The sequence below is a fragment of the Labeo rohita genome, chromosome 25 (assembly GCF_022985175.1).
Source record: "Labeo rohita strain BAU-BD-2019 chromosome 25, IGBB_LRoh.1.0, whole genome shotgun sequence".
Taxonomy (NCBI): domain Eukaryota; kingdom Metazoa; phylum Chordata; class Actinopteri; order Cypriniformes; family Cyprinidae; genus Labeo; species Labeo rohita.
In genome coordinates this window covers 3,838,811-3,865,211 of record NC_066893.1, presented here as the reverse complement: position 1 = coordinate 3,865,211, position 26,401 = coordinate 3,838,811, and the positions used below count along the sequence as shown (strand labels likewise).

Sequence of the window (26,401 nt, the reverse complement as noted above, 5' to 3'; positions counted from 1 at the left end):
AATGAAGACCTCTCCACAAACAAGACTGGACTGACGGCTTCCTTTAGGTCTCCTCAGCTAAAAAAAAAAGGGAAAGAAAAAACAATTATATAGAGAATGTTAATAATGATCTGTGAGCAACATATTTAAGTTCTAAACTGATATGAATGAACTGCAGGAGGTTAAAAAAAACCCACTTTTTTCTTATATTTACTTTTTTTTTGGTCTTTACATTAAAAGGTGTTACAGGCATGGAATAGTAATTGTAGTGATTACTGTGGTATCTGTCATAAAAGCACAACAAAACTAGCTTTACAGTGGTAAAACCATAGTAAGTTTGGTGATCACTGTGCTATTACTACACATATCACAGTCAAACTAAAGATACTGCAGTAATAGCATAATAAGTGTTGTGGTTATTGTGCTTTTTTACTAAAACTGCCACAGCAAAACTACAGTTACTGTGGTAAAAACATGGTAAGTGTCCTGTTTACTCTGTTTTAACTATAAATATCACAGTACAACTACAGTTATTGTGGTAAAAACATGGCAAGTGTCCTGTTTGCTGTTTTAACCGTTTTAAATTTCACAGCAAAACTACAGTTACTGTGGTAAAAACATGGTGTCACTGTTTTAATTTCAAATTTTACAGCAAAACTACAGTTACTGTAGTAAAAACATGGTAAATATCACGTTTACTGTTTTCACTTTAAATTTCACAGTGAAACTGTAGTTAATGTAGTAAAACATGGTAAGTGTCATGTTTACTTTGTTTTAACTTCATATATCACAGTACAACTACAGTTACTGGAGTAAAAACATGGTAAGTGTCATGTTTAATACGTTTCAACGTCAAATATCAGTAAAACTGCAATTACTGAGGTAAAGCATGGAAAGAATCATGTTTACTGTGTTTTAACTTAAAATATCACAGTACAACTACAGGTACTGTGGTAAAAACATGGTAAGCGTCATGTTTACTGTGTTTTAACTTAAAATATCACAGTACAACTTGCAACAACTGTTGTAAGTGTTGTGGTTACTATGATTTTACTACAAATACAACTTACATCTTTGAACCTGATATAAATATAAAACTGATGGGAAGGTCTTTGACGTCACGTGACAGAGGTTAATGGCTCCAGTTAGCAGGTGTGTTCGATTAGTTAAACGCAATGAAACGCAAAGACGGATATAATTAAGCGAATAAACATACGGCGCTAATCTGATTAATAAAGAAGACAGGATACATTTTAAAACAAACATTAAGACAGCGTATTTACGACTACTCACCCAACCTGCAGCACACGTAAACTGATGGCAAATATCGCGATGTGTGCTGAATGAGACTTCCTGAACGTGATTTCATAGCGATCACCCTCTCCTTCGCGTCTGTGTTCTGACGCCAAAAGTTTCCCATTGAAATCAATGTAGGTCCCAGTTCGTCGATATAGTGACGCCGAGGGGCGCCGTTGACGTCTTCATAGTGACGCTAGAGGCGCTTGACCGTTCTGCAGTTTTTGACGCCTCGGGAGTGAGAATGGGTTGGTATTTATCGTCCATTTTTACTTTAATACAAACGTGTATTTTATATTTTTATAGACATATGACAACAGTCTCACAGAGATCGCACTGACATAGTGTTTGGGAATATTCATGCATAATTTAAACACATAACCACATGATATTAGATTAAAAAATAAAACATTTTAGAAAAGAACGGCAACAACATTTTTTTTTTTTTTTTGGAAATTTCCAAAGATATCAATAAATCCTTAGATTTTATATGGAAAAATAAACCTTACCAATTAAAAAAGGACATTATCTCAGGCAAAAGAGCAGAAGGTGGATTAGAGATGATTGATTTTTTTTGACATTAACAATACTTTTAAACTTAATTGGTTAAGAAATTGTCTAAAAAAATTACAATTCTATGTGGTTTTATATCCCACAATGTATCTTTCAAAAACTTGGAGGGTTGTCCTTTATTTTGAGATGTAACTTTCTTCAAAAATTTCACCAGCAAGTATTATTGGCTTGGAAAATTTGTTTTCATCACAACTTTTCTCCACATAAAATGCTTTTATGGAACAATTGTCTCATCACTTCTAGGAATAAATCGTTATTTTTGCGTAGGTGGTTTGAAAGGAATATTTATTTTGTTATGGATATGTTCTATGAGAGTGGAAACATTTTGTCTTATGAAGACTTTATGCAAGTTTACAATTTTCCCATCCCCTTTAAAGAATTTAAACAAGTGGTTAAAGCTATTCCAAATGGGTTGATACAACTAATAAATAATCATCTCTCTTATGGAAGCAATGAAAGAATATTTCCAGAATTAAAAGTATTGCAATACATTCTTTCTCTTATAATAATAAAAATATTAGACAAATTTTGCAATCAAAACATAAAATCTCACCTAGAGGAAAATTCTTTTGGAATGCAAAAATTTCTGATATTAATTGGAAAATGACCTGGTCAAATCCTTATAAATTTTGTATTTTGAATAAAGTTAAAGAGGTGCATTTCAAAATACTTCACAAAATTTACCCATGTAAATTAGCTCTTTCTAAATTCATGGACATTGACAATACTTGTAGTTTCTGTAATGCACATGAGGAAGATTTGTGTCATTTGTTTTATGATTGTGATTTGTCTCTTAAATTTTGGTCTGATGTTAGTGCCTTTTATATTTCTGCGAAGAAATGTCAACTATATGCTTTCTTTAAAAGATGTGATTTGTACTTATTCACACAAAAGTAAAATGATTGAGTATGTTGTTAACTTTTACATTTTACAAGGTAAATATTATATTCATAAACAGAAATTTGCGAAATGCATACCAAAGTGTAATTTATTTTTATCAGAAATGGAGATTTTGAAAAAGTCTCTAATGCAGATTAATAATAAAAAGAATGTCATATTGTTAGATTTCATAGAGAAATTCTTTTCTAATATAGCTCCCCCACTGCAACTGTTGAATATGTCCTAAGGAAAAAGGAAGAAAATGTTAACTATTGTTTAGTTTTTTCAATGGTTTTTGTTTTATTTTATGTTTATATATAAATATTTATTTTATTTTATTTTATTTTATCTTTTATTTATTTATTTATTTTATTTATTTATTTTTTTATCCATTTTGTTTCTCTGCCTTTAAAACTCTGTTTTACTGTATAAGATTGCTTAATATTTTGTATATCTGGATTTACTTGTTAATATTTTTGTAATGTTCAATCTTTTTCTTGAATAAAAAAAATTATAATAAAAAATGTAACTCAGACACGTTTCTAACTGGCATGCATCTCTCGGCGATCACCGCGGTGATCGGTTCTGCGCAGATTTTGCTCATCTCAAATGGTTGTGGCTAGAAGGGATAGAGCTCCGACCGAAAACTAACAGTGAAATTAATTGTTCTACCTATTGGATTGTGTGTTTTTTTTAACGTCTACACCTACCCCAACCCTAGCCCTTACTATAACACAAAAACAGTTTTATTGTTGTACAGTGTGACAAAAATAACATTAGATTGAGGTGCGCATGCCCAGTAGCTAGAGCTGTATTCCTTCTAGCCTTAATCATCTCAAACGAGCCTATTTATAGAGCTTGGCAACTGACGTCACTGCGCAGTGCATTCTTGGATGTAAACAAGAGGGCGCCGCCATATTATGAGGCCACATCAGGTGAGACTTAAAACAACCATATAATTGGGTGTTAGACTTTTTATTTGGTAGAACAATTGAAATAAGAGTTGGTAAAGAATATTCTAGTATGCATTTTGTAGAAAATGGTACACCGCAAGGTAATGTATGTAGTCTGTTACTTTTTAATATAATGATTCATGACATTTTTAAAGAAACTGATCATAGTATAGGAAAATCATTAAATGCCGATGATGGGACTCTGGGTTAGAGGTAGAAATGTGGAGTATATGCAAAAGAAAATGCAGAAAGCAATTATGGTAGTGGAACAATGGTCACATAAATGGGGTTTCAGAATATCAAAAACTAAATCTCAGGTAATTTGTTTTTCTAAGCAACATAAGAAAATTTCATTGAACTTACACGGTAGGATCATTTGATTTCTTGGAGTTCTCTTTGATGAAAAACTAACTTGGAGACAACAAATTGATAAAATAAGATCAAAACGTAAGAAAATTAACAATATTTTGCGTTGTCTGTCAGGATTAGATTAGGGAGCAGCTAGGCCTTCCTTGAAGAATATATACTGGGCTCTTATGAGGTCAGCATTTGACTATGGTTGTCAGCAACCACATTTGACTTATATGTCAGCAGCCGAAACTAACCTTAAGAAACTAGACATAGAACAAGCTAAAGCCCTTAGAATATTCAGTGGAGCTTTTAAAACATCTCCGGCTGCGGCAATGCAGGTAGAAACTATGCTAGTAGAGATGCTACTGAGTATCAGAAGACTAAAACTTATGCTGTCATACTGGGTTGATCTACAAGGGCACAGTGAGTTACACCCTGCAAAGAACATATTAAAGGAGTGTTGGGAACATAACAAATCAAATTTCAGTAGTTTTGGATGGATAGGAAATATAAAAGCAAGGATAGCTTGTCTTCACTCTATTCAGTATTGTCCTACTGTCCCATGCTCAGAAATTCCCCCTTGGATGTTTACAATGCCATTAATTGACTTGCACTTACAAAAAGAAATTAAAAGTAAAATGAAGCTAATGCCTGTCTGGAGAATAGTACAAAGCTATATAGAGATGCATCTTGCAAATAAAATAATTATATACACAGATGGTTCAAAGAATCCTGAAAATGCACGCACAGGTGTTGCTGTGTACATCCCACAATGTGAGGAAACTGTTAAAAAGAGAACAACAGATCAACTCTCAGTTTACACAGTAGAACTGGTAGCCATAATATTAGGCTTACAGTGGATAGAACAAAGGAATGAAAACTATGTAGTAATGCATCTGATAGTCTCTCTGCTCTCTAGTAGTATAAGATCTGGGAAATCATGCAAACTTGATATTTTAAAAAAAGTATGTCAAACTAAACATAGATTACATAATAATGGTTTGAATGTATCATTTGTCTGGGTTCCTGCACATGTTGGTGTGAAAGGAAATGAAAAAGTTGACTTATTGGCAAAACAGTCTCTCAAATCTCAAACAGTAGATTTGGAGATTGCATTAAATGAAGCTGAAGCTAAAGCTATAATTAAAGTTCATACACAAAATATATGGCAGGAGTATTGGAATATTAATGACAGGAAGGCATCTGTATAACATTCAAAGTACAGTTGGAGGGGGAAGAGATTTGGGTAGAAACTGAAGGGTGAAATGGTCATAACCCGTATTAGAATAGGACATACAGGACTCAATAAGACACTTCATATAACAGGTAAACATACAAATGGATTGTGTATACACTGTAATCAACTTGAATCTGTACAGCATGTGATAATGGAATGTCATGCATATGAAAACGAAAGGAAATTATTAAAAGACGGATGTAAAAAATATAAATTAAACTTTTAATTAGAAAATATACTTGGAGTAGAAAATATATGCACAGTTAATCACATTCCTGAAAGAGACGGGCCTGTTTAAAAGAATATAAAGGTTTTTTTTTTTTGTTTTGTTTTTGTTTTTTTTCTGCCAAACTCATGTTCCACACTCCAGTCCAGCAGGTGGCAGTAAAGCACCAATCAGTTGGTTTGCCAACCGCCATAAACGCTTCAGAAGAAGAAGACTTAAAACAACCAGTTACTGCACGAAAATGTGTCGAAAACAATGTTGAAAAGTCGATTAAAGGAATGAAATGTACTGTACGGAGCAGAATCCTGCACGCGGACAGGTACCCGGCGGGTGACTCGCTAAAATTGACGTAACGGGTGGAATAATATTTATGTGTCGGTGCGGGTCGGAGAGGTGACAGGCACGGGTATTTGCTCTTTTGCTCATCTGCTCTCAGACGGTCCCGTACTTATGTTTACGCTCTGTCTGAAGACCATTTAAAAGCCCTTTCACTTGGGATGTGGCAAGCGGCTGCCGCATCCTCTCATGGTGGATGCATTTTGCAGTCGAGCCCGTGTTCGCGACACGGTCTCGGGGTGAACGGAGTCGCGTAGATTTAATGTCAGACACAGTTAACTATGACATTTTACACATAATTATATTTTACCTGCAACCAACTCGTACAACCCTGGGAATTCCATTATATTTTAAATGATTTTGATCATTTTCAACACTCCGACATTTCCAGATATTTTTGTATATTTAGTCTGTGGTGTGAGTGCTTATACAGACCGAGTTATATGTTTAGTAATTTTAAATCTATGGAGCCCACATTCAGTTCATAAATGACTGGGTAATAAAAAATAAAAAAAATGCAGAGTTGTGAAAATATTAAGGTGACCGTATTTCTGAAATGAAAACCGGGGACATCACTTGTGTAATTCTATAAATTAAAAAACGTGGACAGTATGTTTTTGTTTTTTAATTGTTGTGGGATTAACATCATCATTTATCATTACAGTGATGTTTGAGGATTCATATACAATTCAACAAAAATCACACTATGAAAAACACCAAACATCAAAACAGTAGGATTAGGGTGAATTCAGGTAAAGTGGAAATTTACATACCCAGATGTTTTTTTTTTTTTGTTTAGTTTCTTTTCTTTACTACTTTTGTTAATTTTAAGGTCCAGCTATAATATTTCAATCTGAATATAGTTCATATAAAGTGTTATTTTAAAGGTATACAACAATAAGATGAATTTGAGATCATGCATTTCAGAAAAAGAAAAAAAAAAAAAAAAAATCAGGTCAAGTGGGCCATCCCATATTTATTATAAATTATTCTGCATCTTAATTCAAAACACATGATTACTAACACATATTATCAGACAAATATATTTAACAACATATTTAACAAATTCAAAAATATATAACCTATAGGTTATGAGTAAAATAAATCATGTGTAAATTCTCATCTCAGTTCATGAGTGAAATTCCAAACATCTAAAAGAACGTGTTGACATTAATACGATTAAATATCATAATATTCAGAAATCAGGATAATGTTAAAATGAACTTTACAAAATGTGACTATGGCTTTACAAGAACATTAAAAATAACACATTTAAACATGAGAATGTGATGAGTAAAACTGTATTTAACAAATATGTTCTTTTCTCATTTTCACAAATGTGAGTGCAACTTTACAAATTTTATGTTTATGCCACAAAGTATGTGCTTTCTGCAAATGTAATTGTGCAAGTGTAACTGATTAGTTTAATTTTTCCAGGTGGGAAAACAATAAAAAGAAAGTCCGTTGTCTGTTTTTTTGCCCTGTCGATCATGTGAACGGACATTACATCCAACAATGCAACAGATTCTTAATGAATAAAACTTCATCAGCCTGTCACAAGAAGTGGCCTCACAATATGCTGATTGTGGTGCTAGAGTCATGACGTCACGCCCCCTATACCCTATTGTATATAAATGAGAATACAATGGTTGCGAGTGCGCAAGATGGCACCATGAGCACAGGTGTTGAGTTGTAGCGCCCATCAACAAAGTTGAATTTGAGCAATAAAACGGACATTACAATTTCAGTTTATGTTTCATTTGGCTGATAAGTGTTTCTCGTTCACCACAGTCTGTTTAGAAACATGTCAGCTGATAAGAAAAGAAAGAATTCTGTGACGAAGAAGAAAGAAATGGCTGCTGACACAGAAATGACGGCTAACTTTAGCTTTGCTGCTGCCTGCAATGATAGCTGTCACTACTACTGTGGACCGGAAGAGAAGATGGAATTTTCGGTGTTATCAATGGAAGATTTTATTTCGCTTCCTTCTGCTCCTTTGAAGCCTGCCCCCAAAAAGGCCTAGGTGAGTCCACTGATGACATTATCACAAAATTTTCTCAGCTTGTCAACATGAGGTCTGATAAACTGGAGTCAATGGTTGCAGCGAATACTTCTTACATTAATGGTTTGAAAGAAAAGCTGAACTCTGTGTGTGACGATGTGAATGAGGTGAAGACCAAAGTTTCCCAGGTCGAGTCATCACTTTTGAAGGAGAGTAATCGAGTCAGCTTCTTAGAGTCATGCATCACAGAATTGGAACGGTACTCTAGGAGCTGGAATCTGAAATTTCACGGCATGCCAGAAAGCATCAGTGAGAAAAAAGATTGACTTCCGGATGTGATTGACACAGTGCATCGTGTTGGTATGAAGAGAGTAAGTTCCACCCGCGGTGTAATCATCTAGTACATAACTACGAGAAAACTGCCTGCGTTTCAGAGAGGATCTCTGTAAGGCTGACAGAGAGAGCAGGATGAAGTTGTGGCCACCAGTAGCTGAAGCACGGAAAGCAGTCAAAATAGCCTACTTTGTAGCTGGTCGTGCCTTCGTGGAGAAAAAGGAGATTTTTCCATCAGGTTGAAAGATCTAAACTGAGATGAGGCTTCCTGTCTATATATATATATATATATATATATAATTTTTTTTTCTTTAGAGGCAAGTTTTTTCTTTTTTCTTTCACCTCTTCTTGACCAGGATGTTCATGTAATGAGTCGAAAACCAAAGCTCAAGCTTTGTCCGTTGATACCTAAAGCAGTCATAATTGATGTAACGCTATGTTCTCACCACGGTTAATAGCTGTTTAAGCTTCTGTTTTAAGGAATTTGTTTAATTGACTTTCTATTTTTTTTTTTTTATTAATTCAAATCTTGTTATTCTGATGTCTTTTTCTATAACTTCACTCAATGCCAGGGTACTAAGGAACAATTTAAAATGGAAAGCCATGTTTTTATTTGCCAAACAGTATAAAACTGATTTTTGTTTTCTTCAAGAGACTCATAGCATCTCTGAGGATGTGCCTTTTTGGAAATCCCAGTGGGGAAATAAATTTTTTTTTGTTCTCATGCTTCTCAACGCTCTGCGGGTGTTTGCACACTAAAAGCTTATTTTTTGGTAAACTTCCTTTTTTTCTTTCCTAGATAAGACAAAAGAGAAAGTTATTCACTGGTTAGCCAAATTCCCTGATGCGCATATACTCTTAGGTGGTGACTTTAATATTACATTAGATAATACGAATGACAGATGGCCTCCTGGTTCTTCTACTAATACAAATGTAAAGCTAAAACTGTTAATGCAGAGATTTGATCTGATTGATGGAAAATTAAGCATCCTCAGAGCTTTTACCTGGTGTAACAACTCAAGATCTAAGCAGTCAAGAATAGACTTATGGTTAGTTTCCCATACACCTGAAGACAATCTGAGTAACAATACTTTATCTACCCCATTAACTGATCACAAAGCAATACAAATCCACACTGATTTACTGCCAATGTCTTCTACTAAGATTTACAACTCCTATTGGAAACTCAATAGCTCTGTACTGAAACATGAAACCGTTACTCTTAAAGTAAAGGAATTGATTCATTCATTTTGGACTAAAGCTAAAGCAGAACGGGTTTATGGCAAACATTGGAAGTTGCTTAAATTTGAATTGGGTAAGTTTTTCAGAAGTTATTGTTGTAAAATTGCTAAACTCAAAAGAGCACAAGAAGAGAACATAATTTCCACCATTACATACTTATCATCTAAGTGCCCTGATAGCTTATCTGTGGAAGAAAGTAACTGTCTTCTTGAATATCAGCACAAATTGGATGAATTTTAAAAATTAAAAGCTGAAGGTGCTTTTGTAAGGTCCAGAAGACGCTGGCTCGAAGAAGGAGAACAAAATTCAGACAAAAATCTTTAACTAAAAACAACATTTATCAGTGGAAAATTGGTAACTTAATCTCTGAAGACCCAAAAGAAATTGCTAAACATTGTTCTCAATTTTATAAAAATCTTTATAGCAGTCGATTCTGTGTTGACAGCACTATATGCTTTATGGATTCTGTAGATAATATTAATTGTATCAGTGCTTCTGTTTTGTGATCGTCCCATCACATTCGCTGAAGTCCTTGAATCAATCAAATCTTTAAAGGGGTCATCGGATTCTAAGTTCACTTTTACATGTTGTTTGAACATTAATGTGTATTGGCAGTGTATGTACAAATCTACCCTGTAATAATAAAAATCCATGCAGTGGTTTTTAATTATTCTGTAAAAATAATATCCCTTTTTCAAATCGAGCAATTCTCAGATGCCTGTCGTTGTGGCGTCACGCCCACAGAGGCCGCTCCCACAATAGTTGATTGACATGAGCGTCTTACCTCAGACCAGCTGTCACATTCCGCCCTCTTTTGTTTCGATGCCGGAGCAGGGATGTAAATTAGACAAGAATATCTCTGATTGAGCAATTGAGGTGCTGTGTTGCTGAATGTAATAATGAACATAGTGGTCATCATTTACTTCCGACATCTGAGCTGCTGAAGATACAGTGGATTGTTTGTTTGTGAAGGGAATGTGCCTGCCGATCTACATATATCCGTCTATGTTCGCGCAAATCATTCATGATCCAGCTTCACTTACAGCAGCAAGTGAATTTAAGGGTTTTTTTTTTATGAACCTTTGCAATCGCCTTTCCTAATAAAGTGCTAGTTAGCAAGTTTAGTGGCTAAACGCAGATAAACGCAGCTAAATGCGGCTAAATGAGGCTAAAGTAAACAGGCTCATCAGAAAGAAGAGAGGGGCGGGGTGAGCAGAGCTCATTTGCATTTAAAGAAGCCTCTACCAGAATGGGATGATTTTTGCAGAGCAGATTTTGACAAGATAAAAAGGGTGTTGTTTTACACAACCATTGTGAACTTTTAACCAAATATATTATAGACTTTTCATTAAGACCTTAAATAATCATATCAACTTGTGGAAAATGGGCATTCAATGACCCCTTTAAAGGTCAATATAGCCTTACTTCTGAATTTTACCAAAAATTTGCAAAAGATTTGGCTCCTTTTTTATTAGAAGTTATGTATGTAAGCATTAGGGTGGAATCTCTTCCACCTACCCTAACTCAAAGTTTAATAACTCTCATCCCCAAGCCTAAAAAAGATTTATTACTAATTCACAATTTGCGTCCGATTAGTCTTTTAAATTGTGATAATACAATTATTGCTACAAATCTTTGCAAAATGTTTGAAAATTATTTTAGAGGACATAATAGATTAAACACAATCAGGCTTTCTGAAAAACAGACACATTTCAAACAACATTCGGTTGGTTCTTGCTCTGTTAGACTATTCAGAGTTAGTGAGGGATGATAGTTATATGCTTTTTTTTTTACTTTTACAAAGCCTTCGATTCTATCGAACAGTTTTATATTTAAAACTTTAGAAAAATTTGGCTTTGAAAACCTGTTCCCTAAAACACTTAAAACTACTGTATATATGCCCATGGCAACTCTTCCATTAAGCTCAAATATGGTACCTCTCCAAGATTTGATCTGCAATGGGGAATACGTCAGGGGTGCCCCATTTCACATTTGTTTATATTGACTACTCAACTATTAGCTAATCACATTAAGAATAGTACATTGCAAGGAGTTAATGTCATGGGAAGGGAGATCATCATCAGTCAATTGGATGATGATACCCTTTTTCTAAAAAATTCAGACCAAATTCCCTTAGCACTTAATACTATTAAAATGTTCTCCAATGCTTCTGGGCTTCATCTCAATGTGCTCAAATGTGAATTAATGCCAGTTAAGCAACTCTCTGTTTCCAGTATTTGTAATATCCAAGTCAAAGAGACAATAACCTACCTTGGAATAGTAATATCCAAAAATTCAAAACTTACGTGTGATTTAAACTTCCTGCCTATCTTAGAAAAAAATAAAAGAAAATTCAATCAGTGGCTTCAGAGAGACTTGTCTTTAAAGGGAAGGATTCCAAGGCAGAAGGCATTTCACATCTAACATATACAGCCATCTCTTTAGAACCTGATAAAACATTGTTTAAAAAGATTGATCAACAATTATGCAACTTTGTATGGAAAAATAAGACACATTACATTAAAACATCTGTTATACAACAGCTACAGTAACGGTGGTCTGAATTTTGTTAATTTTGCCATGTTAAATAATACCTTTAAAATCAAACGGTTAAGGAATTACTTCAGCATTTGGAATATTATACCAGAATATGTCTTCTCACAGTTGGGGGGATTTGAATTTTCTGTTGTTATGATCCCTGTTGCTCTCTCTAATTTCCACAAGCAAACACTATTAGCATGGTCTATGATCTTCAAACACAACTTCTCTCCAAGTAATTACTTCATATGGAATAATAAGAATATCTGCTATAAACATAAATCCATATTTCTTGAAAACGTCTCAGGTTACATATGTAACCATGGTTCCCCGAGGGAACGAGACGCTGCGTCAAAAACGCTATGGGAACGCCTCCAGCATAACCACGCTCTGAAACACGTGTGCATACAGTCCAAAGGAGAAGCGAGCCGTCACAGGCGCGGTGATGTAGAGACCAGGAAGCTTAAAAGCACGTGCAGTGCATGCAGCCGGCAGCTTCTGAATAGAGAAGCAAGTGCTGCAGGGATGCCAGAAGTATGGCCCGAGACGCAGCGTCTCATTCCCTCGGGGAACCATGGTTACATACGTAACCTGAGACGTTCCCCTTCAGGAAATCGAGCTGCATCGAAAACGCTATGGGAACGAGATGCCCACGCCACCAGACTTCAAATCCCTGCCTAGTGTGGAAGAGCACAGCTAGGGCGAGAGAAAAAGAGCCAAGTGGCACAAGTCCAGGAAAGAACCTTAGTCAAAGGGGTGGACATTCCACAGCATTCTGAAGCCAACTTAAGAGAAGAGAGCCTTGACCCCCAAGAAGGGAGGGTCAGAGGACTCAAAGCTATGAAATAGCATCCCGACCACACTTAGCAAAGCTACACCTGGCCAGAGGCCTAGGCCTCAGCGCACCGTGGAGGAAACGTGTAACGAGGGGGTTCCTACCCACTGAGGAGCCACCCAGAGGCGCGTGGTAGGCCAAAATAGCCGCCACGTAGACCTTCAGGGTGGAGTGGGCTAACCCTGTGGAGAACCGATCCTGCAGAAACCCCAGCACTGTACCAACTGGGCAGTTAACTGAGTCCTGCTGGCAGTCTCCACACCATGAAGTAAAAGATTTCAACTTCAGGGTATACAGTTTCCTCGAGGAGGGAGCTCTGGATTGGAGAATGGTCTCAACAACCTCAGTTGAGAGACCGGAAGCTATGAGGTGTGCCCCCTTAGGGGCCACACCCACAACTTCCAAAACTCCGGCGTGTTGTTGGTGCGAACCAACACATGGTGGCCTATTAGGTCCGGGAGAAAGTGTTTCAACGCTCGAAACACGGCCAGCATCTCCAGGCAGTTGATGTGCCATGTGAGATGGCGACTGCCCCACAGACCGCAGGCGGGGTGGCCACTCATGACTGCACTCCAACCGGTGAGAGATGCATCCGTCGCTAGCGTTACGCGGCGACAAGGAGCTCCTAACACCGGGCCCTGAGACAGGAACCAAGGCTTCTTCCACATGTCTAAGGCACATAGGCATTGCCGCGTGACCTTGATCATGCAGAACGGGTTTCCCCTCGGGGAGAACCCCTTGGTCCTGAGCCACCACTGTAGGGGTCTCATGTACAGCAGGCCAAAAGGTATCACGTTGGATGCAGCTGCCATCAGACCCAGCAGTCGCTGGAACTGCTTTACAGTGAGTGACCGGCCTTCTTTCACTCTCGTGACTGCAGTGAGGATCGACTCGATCCGAGCAGGTGACAAATGTGCCTGCATCGTGGTCGAATCCCACACCACGCCTAGATAAGTGGTTTTCTGTAATGGAGACAGCACACTCTTCTTGGCGTTCAGTCTCAACCCCAGCTCTTTCAAATGAGCGAGAACAACATCTCGATGTTGAACCGCCATGTGCTCCGACTGAGCCAGAATCAACCAATCGTCGATGTAATTGAGTATGCGGATGCCCCGGAGTCACAGCAGAGCCAGAGCAGCATCCACACACTTTGTGAAAGTGCGGGGGGAGAGTGCTAGGCCAAACAGAAGAACCCGATACTGGTATGCTTCGCCCGTGAAAGCAAACCTCAGGAACTTCCTGTGTTGAGGAAGGATGGAGACATGGAAGTATGCGTCTTTTAGATCTATTGTCACAAACCAGTCCTCGGACCTGATCTGTAACACTACTTGATTGATAGTCAACATTTTGAACTTCAATCTCATTACTGAACGATTCAGTAGTCTCAGATCTAAAATGGGACGCAGACCCCCATCCTTCTTCGGAACAATGAAGTACCGGCTGTAGAACCTGGACTCCCTGTCGTGAGGAGGGACCACCTCGATGGCCTCCTTTCTCAAGAGAGTTATACTTCTTGTTCCATTACCAGACCCTGCTCAGGGCTCACCACAGTGGGGAAGACCCAGTTGAAAGGTGGCGGCGGAATTGAATGTGATAGCCTCGCTCTACAGTGCGCAGGACCCAAGCAGATACATTTGGAAGTAGTTTCCACGCTGCCAAATAATCTACTAAGGGAACCAGTCTCTCGAGACTGGCCTCTGGTATTGTTTGAGCTGCTAGTTCGGTGTCTTGTAACGGATGACCGGCAGGAGACAGCCGAACTAGCTGCTGTAGAGACCTCCGCAGGGGTGGCAAGCTCCCCAGCTCCGCTATGTTTCCGGGCGGAAGACTGAGGTGTGGGCTCGCTGGAGACCGCTGCGCCCTGAAGCACTGGCAGGGTTGGCAGGTTTGGCAGGTTAATCTCCCGAGGGCACAGAGGAGAGACGGGCACCGAAGAATGCGGTGGACCACACCCTTCCCCAGTAGGGCCTGCCCTCAGAAGTCCTGGACCATAGGAGTCAGGACCATAGTCTCATAGGTCTGGGTAAAAGTGTTTCAGTACCTGAAACACAGCCAGCATCTCCAGGCAACTGAAGTGCCAAACTGGATGGTGACCGCTCCACAGACCACAGGCGGGGTGGCCACTCATGACCACTCCCCAACCGGTGAGGGACACATCCGTCGCTAGCATTCTCTGTAATGGAGAAAGCACACTTTTCTCTGTGTTCAGTCACAACCCCAGTTCTTTCATATGGGCGAGGACGACATCTCAATGCGGCACCGCCCATGCTCAGAATGAGCTAATACTGACAAAATGTCAATAAGGTTCAGTATGCAGATGCCCTGGCAGCCACAGCTAAGCCACTTTTTCTTTATTATTATTATTATTATTTTTTTTTTTGGCAGCATCCACACACTTAGTGAAAGTACAGGGTGAGAGTGCAGTAAATAAATTCGCCGCTCTGCCTCGGCAAAAGCGGGACCTGAGCCGCGGGGAAGTTCACGAGTCCTCCAGGAGCGAAGCGAGAGTGCGGGCAGTCAGCCCCCTCGGGAGCTGACACAGCCTGCTTTGCCGCGAGCTCTCACTCAAAGGGGGACGTACCGCAGCGCGGGCTTCCGACCCAGAGAGAGAGCGCACTAGATCTAGGGAGAAAAGCAGAGATAGGGCAGACCCGTCTCTGACCCGTCCGTAGATCTATATGCGATCCTCACGATCACAGCCGCCGCCCTGCCTCGGCAGAAGCGGAAGCTGAGCCGCGGGGAACGCAAACGCGGGCAGTCAGCTCCCTCGAGAACTGACTCCCATGCTTCACTCCCAAACAGACAACAAATAGGCTGTGTGTATCACCACCCGAAATAGCGCAGGCAGAGAGGAACACACAGTCTAAATGCCGCTGCTTATATTCGTAAGAATGCTTTGTAGGACATAGTGACACTCTCAAATAAAAGCTGTGCGAACTAGCACAAAAAACAGAGTGACACACAAACACACACAGAGCGCTTGCTGAAAGACAGAAGCTGCCGGCTGCATGCACTGCACGTGCTTTTAAGCTTCCTGGTCTCTACGTCACCCCGCCTGTGACGTCTCGCTTCTCCATTGGACTGTATGCACACGTGTTTCAGAGCATGGTCACGCTGGAGGTGTTCCTATAGCGTTTTCGACGCAGCTTGAGTTCCTGAAGGGGAACTGGTTTAAGAGTGGTATCAATCTTGTTAGTCAATTATTTAATCAGAATGGTTACTTGTTTACTTATCAAGAATTTCTTTCTCACTATCATTTTCCTGTTACTCTAAAACATCTTGCCTCTGTATTTGGTGCTATGCCCGAATGGTGTAATTATGCTGTTTAAGAGCTATAACACTGCTGTGATAAGTTTGGAAATGCCTCTTCCAGAGAAGTGCAATGTTGCGCTTTATAAGAGATGCATATTTGCAAGAAATATAGCAACAGCCAACCATTATGAAGAAACTTTATTGTGACTAATTAGAAGATATTCTGTATGATGGAACAGACAGTAAAGACAGGTTGAGTTGAAAAGTGGCTTTTATTATGGCCATATTAAAGCATAAGCTCTCTTTTTACCCATGAACAAAAATACGAAAAATCTTGATTTTTTTTCTCCATTTTTCAAACAGAACGAAATCATCATAAGCATCATCATCATCATAATACAATCAAACCTTTTATCATTTCTATTTATTTCTTTCTGTTAGTATTTCCGTTTGCCCAGAGTCGATTATTCATAAATAATAGTTTTGATCTGATCATTTTAAATGAGTTATATCCTCTGGGTCTGAGTGCAGTTATTGTAGACAGATTAATGCTAATAAACATGCCGCTACAATTGAAACCATTACATTAAAATACTTAAAACAGTGTATTTCTATAACTTAAGAAACGTGCAGATCCTCCTTTATGTCAGGACTGTGGCGAAGGCAGCACGGACAATCACTTAGCTCGCTCACATAATGTAACCACACTGTAAAATCCAACAGTTTACCTTACTTAGAAATAATTAGTTATCTTTACTTAGTTGCTATACTTACTAGGTTTTATTAAGTTACAGCTACTTTCAAGCGAGTAAAACAATTTACTTACTGCTTTGAGTGACGCTTACTTAAAATATTCAAGTAGCCACAAAGGAACCAATGACATTAATAAACCAGTGAGAGGCAGCAGTGCACTAATATGTTGCTAATTTGCAAAATAACAACAGAAGAAGAAGAAAATAATTTTTTTTTGAGGTGGCAATTGTTAATCTGCAGTTATTTTTCACTAGTTACATTCACTCATTTCCCAAAGTCATCTTAAATGTTGTTTCAATACAATTATATATTTGAGAGAACATCACATAAGCTGACTTCATAAATTGATGTTGATTTTCGTAAAATATGGTTTGTGTGTCTTTTTTTTTTTTTTTTTTTTACCATTATAGTGATTAATGTTCTCTTTGGTTGGGCACTTGGAACTTTGTTTTTCTTGTTATAATTTCCTTCCTACTGATGCAGAAAAGTAAAAGTAATAAGAAAAGTAATAAGTAGGTTGCTTTTAGAAGGTAACCTTCTAATTCTGATCTTCTAATTAGACAATTTTTTTAATTCTTTAGCTAATGTATTTTTTATGTTTATTAATGACCTTTTACAATTTCATTGTTTTTCATAAACATCTTGAGAAACTTAATTGGCTTGAGACAATCCTTTAATATTAGTAGTGATATGCTCAAGTCACAGACTTCAACATTCAGCACGTGAATCACAACAATGATAACAATTACATTTTATTTATTTTTATTGTGACGACCATTATATTATTTTCTTTTCTTTTCTTGTTGTGCTACTACTGACACAAGTCAGTAAATAAAAACAACAACAGTAAAACAAAGCAATTGCATAATTTATTCATGCCGCAATGCATTCTGGGAGTCAGTGAGTAGCTATACTAAGTCAAGTGTAAGCCTAAAGTAAATGATTAAGTACCCCCTACAGTTCTTTTTTAGTTACTAGAACTCTCGTTTAAGTAAACTATACTAACTGAGCATTTTTCAGTCCAACATACTATTCCTATTTCACTTTACTTAGTTTTTTTAAGGCAATCGGTTTGTATGCTTTTTTTAAGTAAGCCAAACTAATTCAATCATATCGTTTTTATGACATAATATGTCGTTTTAATGAGAAAAGATCTCGTTATTACGACATAGCTGAGTGGAAAAAAATATGTGTGTGGCAGCAATATGTCACCATACTGTAAGAATCACGTCTCGTGGTTTCCTATGGTGCTTTGCCAGAAAGTGTCGCAAATGAAGATAAACAAAAGTTATAAACTCATAGTTGCGAGAAAAAAAGTATGAATTGTGAATTTATATCTTGCAATTCTGACTTTTTAACTCGCAATTGCGCATTTATATCTCGCAATTCTGACTTTATAACTCGCAGTTGCGAGTTTATATCTCACAATTCGGAGAAAAAAGTAAGAATTTGTGAGATAAAAAGTCGCAATATATGTATTTTTTTATTCTTATATTTGTATTAATATGTACACAATTGCATAAAAAAAGAATACAATGAGCTTAGACTGAAACAACAAATTTAAACTTTACATTTAAGATGGTAGTTTTTGTTTGTTTGTTTTTTTTCCAGTGAGCAGATGCTCACAAAACTAACAAGTTAAATAACTCTACAAGTGTACTTGATTTTCAGTTTTACTTAAAGATGTTTTGTTTTTTAAAGGTATGTGTTTATATTATTTTAAAAAGGCCACTTAAGTGTACTCAAAGAGAGTTTTGCAGTTATAAAATTATATATAAAGGTGTACTTAAGTCCTATAAGTGGGTCAAACTTTAATTTAATAATTTAATTTAATTTTTAAATAAACATTTGAATGTAATAGTTTTTCATTTCACTGCAGTTATGGTAAGTGTCTGAATTCACACATACATTAAATATTTTCTTTTTAAATATTGTATTTCAATAATAAGAATTCTTTAAAAGCCATGATTAAGTTTACTTTCAAATTGATCGTAGACACAATGCTGACAAAACACTTGTCAGGGAGTTACGATTAATCAAATTTTATTGAAGGGCTTTTCAATTAAATGTGTCTGTGTCATTCTGCACATTCACCTCTAGATGGAGACATTCTCCGTTTTTTGTCAGGTCTGTCTAAAGTGTACCCGTGTACACTAATAACAAATTTGTGGTTAAAATTAGCAACAAACACGCATTTTATCTCTAGGCAGTGAAACAGCTTCACAGTGTGCTTTACTATAATAACATATATGAGACAAATTAATAATCATTAACATTTAATAATTAACCACTTAGTCAACAGATATGTGACCCAGGACCACAAAACCCATAAGTAGCGTGGGTATATTTGTAGCAATAGCCAATGGGTCAAATTTATCGATTTTTCTTTTATGCCAAAAATCATTAGGTAAATAAAGATTATGTTCCATTAAGATATTTTGTAAATTTACTATCATAAATATATCACAACTTAATTTTGATTAGTGATATGCATTGCTATGAACTTCATTTGGACAATTTAAAGGTGATTTTCTCAAAATTTAGATTTTTTTGCACACTCACATTCCAGATATTTTCAAATAGTTGTCTCGACCAAATATTGTCCTATTCTAACAAACTATTTTTTAGAACAAACCATTTTTATTTTATTTATTCAGCTTTCAGATGATGTATATATCTCAGTTTTAAAGAATTGACCCTTATGATTGGTTTTGTGGTCCAGGGTCGAGTATGTCAATGTCATTATTGAAATAAGAGTATACAGAAGTTTTAAGTGAAGAAGAATTTACATTTGTATTCAACAGTTGTCTGATGAGGATCTGTTCTCTGCACAGGAACAATATATTGTGAAAAGTGCTTGACAAATGAATCCAGTATTAATTAATGGTAACAGACAGAATATTATGATCCAAGTTGTGTCATTCTGGGCACTGTTGATAGTTATGGAACAAGTTGATCTTTATAAGATTTACAGTAAACACCCTGCAGATTTATATTAAGTACTGCAGATTTACAGTGAACACACTGCAGGAATAGAAAGTACATCTGGAGAAACCGGTTCATTTGATTTTGTTTCACAGTCAGTTCTGAGAAGACGGGGGACCTGCAGTTCAAAATACCATGCATATCAAATTTGTCAACAAAATATTTTTTTCTTGTCAGCTCAAAAGCAGACAGCAGCAGGTGGATTACAAAAGCAAGAAATTAAGTAATGGTAAAAATGAATAGACTTTATTTAATAATTTTAGTTGTATCTGTTTCCATACAGATTTAGACATCGTCTGACCAACTCAAATTCAACAAGTGTCATTATACCAAAACAAAAATGACAATTTCACAACATCATCCTGTAATGATAAATCCTTGAAATGGAGACTATCTTCTATCTCTAACAGCACACAACATACAGTAAGGATTAAACAGTAACAGAAAAATAACAAAAATTATTGAAATTACTGCAGTACATGTGTGTAGTGTATATATGTGTAGGAAGTAATGTAGAAGCGATAGCAGAAGCAACAGCATGAATGACATACAACACAAGTGTATGTTTGCTCTCTTAAATATGCTCTCTTATATATCACAAATATTACACCTGTTACTATTTTCTGTAGTTACATCTATAATTACACTGTTGACCCTATTCCTATCCCTTAACCCACCTTCAAACTTAACTGTACCACAAAACCTGTCCTTATAACCTTACCTATATTTCACATCAATAGCAGCAACAGTATTTTGTACCACAACATGAACATAATAAGTACTTTTTTGACTTAAGTAGTAGTTAAAGTCATCTAATATAAAGTGGGACTGAATATGCATAGTAATTTTACACATTTGTGTTTAACCACATTTGAATGTACAGCATGCATTTACTATTTCTCTAGTTAAAATGTATACATTATATACTTCATGCATTAAAACGTTTAATAAATAGACGCATGACCATAATTAGGATGGATGCAGAAGTCAGTTGTTGGTCTGTTGTGTAATCTTACACAATGACAGGGAGGAATTATAAACCTTAAATCCAGCATAGAGGGGTTCAGTGAATGTGTTGTTGAATGTGTGTAAGTGTATGAGTGTGTGTGTGTCAGAGACACTGTAGAAGGACAGAGTGCCAGCCGGCCAGTCCAGATACACTCCTACTCTTTTAGAGAGGGTTGAAGGGACAGGAATGCTTTTATTCAGATTGTTGTGCCAGACACAAAATCCATCATTAGTGCAGAAAAGACACCAGGACTTGTCATTGTATCCAAACTTACCAACAGTCCCTTGTTTCCTGTTGATTGTTTTATAGGCCACTGCAATACGAGCCCAGCCAGTCCGTTCAACCTCCCAGTAATGACGTCCAGTCAGACTCTCTCGACACAGAACCTGAGGAACATCTTTAAATCTCTCTGGATGATCAGGATACGGCTGCTGCTCATCCACATATTTCACTTCTCCATTCTCAGACAGAATGAGTTGAGTGTTCGCTGTGTTTGGATCCAGTGTGAGATCATAGAAATCTGGACACAAGAAGAGAGACAAAACAGACAGTTGTATCATTCTGTTTGTTGTCATTACATGTGCAAGAGTGTGCCACAGAAAGAACCTACATTTTTGTAGTCCTGGTTGGATCCTAAAAGGCTCTCCATGGTCCAAACTACGAAGACACACACACAAACATACAGATATAAAGAACCATAAGTAGTTGGAATAGTTATTCACATACAGTTCTTTAATATAATATGTACAATTCATTTTAATAGCATTTTCTCAGTAAGTATAGTTCCAAAGCAGTTTATAAATGTTTTCATTGTCTTTAGGACATATGGGGGAAAAAAAGCTTTAATATTTTTGGCTCCCCGTGATCAGCCAAAAGAGCTAATAAATCATATTCATTATTTAGTTGTAAACAATTTGCATTAAGTAACTATGTAAAACTTAAGTAATTTCAACAAACACATATCTCTATCTTCAATTTCTTTTCATATTTTAAATAATTTCCAGTTACAGTTTTATTTTCAGCAAACACTGTCCATTTTAGAAGCAATTCTACCTATGTTGTACTTTCACTGTAAAATGCTACTAAATATATAAAAACAGCAGTGAAGAATATGATACAAATACATTACGAGATGTAACCTGGGGATTTAATTAGAACATGCAGAGATGAGAAGTACCAAGAAAAAAAAATATGATTTAAATTTCTAAACAATGTTTTGTCTTGGGCTGCAAACATTAAGAATTCTTAACCTGTAACCCACATACTTGAGTTTCTCCAGTGAGCAGTTTGGATCCTCCCATTTTTTAGAGAGCAGCTGGACTCCTGATTCTCCTGGGTGATTGTAGCTCAGATCCAACTCTCTCAGGTGTGAAGGATTTGAACTCAGAACTGAAGACAGATAACGACAGCCTTCTTCTGTTACCATGCAACCTGACAATCTACAGACACACATCAGCAGATTGCATCAGCCTTCAACTATCAAACACTTTAGGATTCCTTGTTCATCTCTGTTTTAAACCAATATACATGTCCTTTACACATTAACATGGCTGAACTTCTGTCATGCCAAAGTAAATACTGTGCACACGTATTATACTAGTGTAATCTGCAGACACTGTGCTGAAAAAAAAAAAATTGGGGTTTCACTGAGTTGGTCATTGAGTCTTCAGACAGACCCACCATTCCTGCCACACCTCCTGTGTCAGCTTGATTACGTGAAATTAAATAGGTGGAAACAGAGGAAGAGAGAAATTGGTTGGTGACAAATGATCTTAAGAAACTCTTGCACTGACAACAACTTGAAAATTTATCAGTGTCTTATGTTCTAAAATACCTCAGTATCTCCAGCTGACAGTTTGGACTCTTCAGCCCATCAGAAAGCAGCTTCACTCCTGAATCATGTAGATCATTGTTGGTCAGGTCCAGCTCTCTCAGGACAGGGTTTGAGGATTGTAGAACTGATGACACAATTTCATAGGACTGAACATTGAGATTACAGCCAGCAAGACTGAAACAGAGCACAGAAAAATGTATTTCTTAACTTCATCCTGGAATTAGTGCTTCAGTCATATCTGCTTAATTCTTGTTAAACAGATCAGGACATTCTAAAAATAAACAAAACAACAGAAAATTCCATTCAGAAGGGCCTTCATTGTAACATGAATTAAAGACTCACAGAGCTTTTCTGCAGTTAATCGCAGCTGGTATCAGTCTCCATCTACCCTCATCTGATGTGTTGTATTTCTTCAGATCCAGTTCATCCAGCACCTCCTCTGACATTTGAAGCATGTAGGCAATTGCTGAGCAGTGAGATGAGGAGAGTTTCTTCTCTGATTGTTTGTCTGATTTCACAAACTCTTGAATCTCTCTGGACAGAGTCTGATCCTTCATTTCCAGCAGACAGAGGAACAGATTGATGGATCTTTCAGTGGAGAGTCCTTGTCCATCTTTGATCTTCTCTTTAATGTACTGTGTGGTTTTACTGATGCTCTCTGAACTGTTTTCTGTGTGTGTCAGTAGATCCAGTATAAGTCTCTGATTGGACTCCAATGAGATGCCCAGTAGGAACCGCAGGAAAAGATCCAGGTGTCCATTTTTACTTTCTAAGGCTTTATCTACTGCACCTTTATGCAAATTGTGCATTGAATCAAAAACCTTAAGTGTCTCTGTGGTGCTGCTTAAATAGCAGTAAAACACATGGAAAGCAGCAAGAAACTCCTGAACACTCAGGTGAATGAAACTGTAGACTTTTTTCTGATGAATCACAGATTCCTCCTTAAAGATTTCAGTGCAAATCCCAGAAATCACTGAGGTGTCAGTGACGTCTAAGCCACTCTCTCTGAGGTCCTCCTCATAGAACATCACATTGCCCTTCATCAGCTGTTTGAAAGCCACTTCAGCAAGTTTCACAATCACTTCTTTGTTGGACTTCAAGACTTTCTCGAGATCTCTTTCATCATACTTTCTCTTAATCTGAATTAGCAGAAAGTGGATGTACATTTCAGTAAGTGTTTGGGGGATTTCTGCATTGCGATCTTCTTTCAGGAGGTTTTGAAGCACAGTAGATGAAATCCAGCAGAAGACGGGTATGTGACACATGATGTGGAGACTTCTTGTTTTTCTAATGTGTAAGATGATTTTGTTAGCTTGATGCTCATCACTGATTCTATTCCTGAAATATTCCTCTTTTTGAGGGTTATTGAAACCCTGAATTTCTGTTACACGGTTAATGAATGGAATCTGAGTGGCTGCTGCTGGTCTGGAGGTGATCCAGATGAGAGCACAGGGAAACAGATCTCCTCTGATGAGGTTTGACATCAGTACACCCACTGTTGAAGACTCATTCAAATCACAGACCTTCTCATCATCTAGAAACTTTTGTGTCATTCTGCTTTCATCCAGACCATCTAAGATGAACACAACTTTGCACTCCTCAAAAATCACTGAGTCCAGATCTTGAAGTTCAGGATGAAAGTCCAGCAGAAGTCTGTGAAGACTGTACTGCTGATCTTTAATCAAGTTTAGCTCACGAAATGAAAATACAAACATAAAATCTACATCCTGATTGGCTTTTCCCTCAGCCCAGTCCAAAATGAACTTCTGTACAGAGACAGTTTTTCCAATTCCAGCAATGCCTTTAGTAAGAACAGTCTTGATTTTGTCTTTCACTTCATATCCTGATTCTGACAAGGTTTTAAAGATGTCATTACAGCTGATTGAATTGTGTTGTGTTCTGGGTGTTTTCTCCATTTGTAAAACCTCATGTTCTTCATTCATCCCTTCTCTCTCTCCTTCTATGATGTAGAGCTGTGTGTAGATCCTGTTCAAAAGGGTTTCATTTCCCTGTAGTTTGTTTCCCTCAAACAAGCATTCATACTTGCTTCTCACGCTAGTTTTGTGTTGGTCTTTGACTCTCTGCAGGACTGTTTCAGGTCTTTCCTGTATGATGTGGGTCTGATTATAGGTTGCAACTGTAACATCTGTCTCCACATTGCTAAAATAAAAAAGCATCAATAATGGCAATAAACAGTGATTACAATGACTGTTGAAGATCATCAGAAACGTATCAGTGTGGATGGTGTATGTTGCATATTTTGGAGAACAATTAATGATGTTTTAATCGATTTTCCTAAATAATTTCTTATTTGAGGTGCATTACAGTAAACCAGTAACTAAATGTTTATACTAACCATGAGTCAGAAGTCACTGTTCCATCACTGAATGTTGGGGGATTACTCATGGATCTTGTACTTTCTACAGACACAAAACTGATTTCTGGAGATTCAGATCTCAGATTCTTCTTCCAGCTGATAGTGGCAGAAGACAAACAAAACAAATGTATATTGTACATCCATCCATCCATACACACACATACACAAACTGTACTATTGTATTTAATCCTCATGTGATTTGATGTGGGTTCGTATCACAGAATAAGGCAGATGATATGTTCTATACTCTTGTTTTTATTCAGTTACAGTGATAGCGATGCTTTTATCCATATTACAGATTTCCTGGCTGAAAAGGAACGTAATCAGTGCTACTTCTTTGATGCATATGTGGATTTTCTGCACGAGGGCTCCCTGTCTGATATGGGTATGATTATGGGTTGCAACTGTAACATCTGTCTTCACATTGCTAAAATAAAAAAGCATCAATAATGGCAATAACAGTGAATACAAGGACTCTTGAAGATCATCAGAGACATATCAGTGTGGACGGTGTATGTTGCATATTTTGGAGAGTATTTAATGTTGTTTTAATCGATTTTCCTTAAAATCCTAGGGGATCACTCATGGATCGTGTACTTTTCACAGACACACTACTGAGTTCTGGACATTCAGATCTCAGATTCTTCTTTCTGCTGATAGTGGCAGAAGACAAACAAAACAAAATGTATATTATACATCCATACACCCATTCATACACACGTATACAAACTGTACTATTGTATTTTAAGACACTGTTTTACTAAAGTTTTTCCTGTTTTACTAAACTTTTTCCTTGTGTTCAACATTCAGTATTGTTTTAATTATTGAAAGCTATTTTAATCATTATTATGTATTTATTTATTAAAAGATAATGACAGGTTTTTTTTTTAGCAACAAAGAATAAACAATTTTGTGAATTATACAAGGTATACAGAATTTGTTATATGTAAACTATGATATGAACAAAATTACATTGAAAAAGGGCTTTTCATATAGTTTACACAAACTTGTGGTTTAATCCCTGCCCACATTTAGCTTTATATGAATACAGATAGAGACAGATTTCACATGCACCAACAGACACTGCTAATGCAGACAATTACCAGAATACAATCACTTCTAAAAAAAAAAAAATAACAAAACCCAACAAATATCGATTTGGGCATGGCAACAAACGCTATCATGGTAACACACTGATCCGATAAAACCCAACAAACTGGTCAGTGAGTGTTCCTGCAATGTGAATAAGCATATAGAAATCAAACCCATGATCTTGGCATTGTGAGAACAGCATTCTACTGTTTGAACTACAGAAATATGAATCACCTTGATAAATTACCTTGATTCAGGGGCAGTTGTGGACAAATTCTTGAGAGAGTTGGACTTGTAACCTGAAAGTCACAGATGTGTG

General features: G+C 37.0%; 1 protein-coding gene across 2 annotated transcripts in view; it reads right to left on the bottom strand.

Moving 5' to 3' along the window:
- Positions 1-20,020: 20,020 nt before the first annotated feature.
- Positions 20,021-26,401, bottom strand: part of LOC127156202 (protein NLRC3) — an 83,047-nt gene continuing 76,666 nt past the window's right edge. The window contains exons 3-8 of one of the 2 annotated variants that reach the window (XM_051098946.1): positions 24,970-25,086; positions 22,956-24,773; positions 22,614-22,787; positions 22,045-22,218; positions 21,390-21,436; positions 20,021-21,299 (exon numbers count right to left, since the gene is read on the bottom strand). In XM_051098946.1, coding sequence (XP_050954903.1) covers positions 20,758-21,299; positions 21,390-21,436; positions 22,045-22,218; positions 22,614-22,787; positions 22,956-24,773; positions 24,970-25,086 — 2,872 coding nt within the window. In that variant the 3' untranslated portion in view covers positions 20,021-20,757. The remainder of the gene's footprint in view (positions 21,300-21,389; positions 21,437-22,044; positions 22,219-22,613; positions 22,788-22,955; positions 24,774-24,969; positions 25,087-26,401) is intronic. The other variant, XM_051098944.1, reaches the window with a different exon arrangement.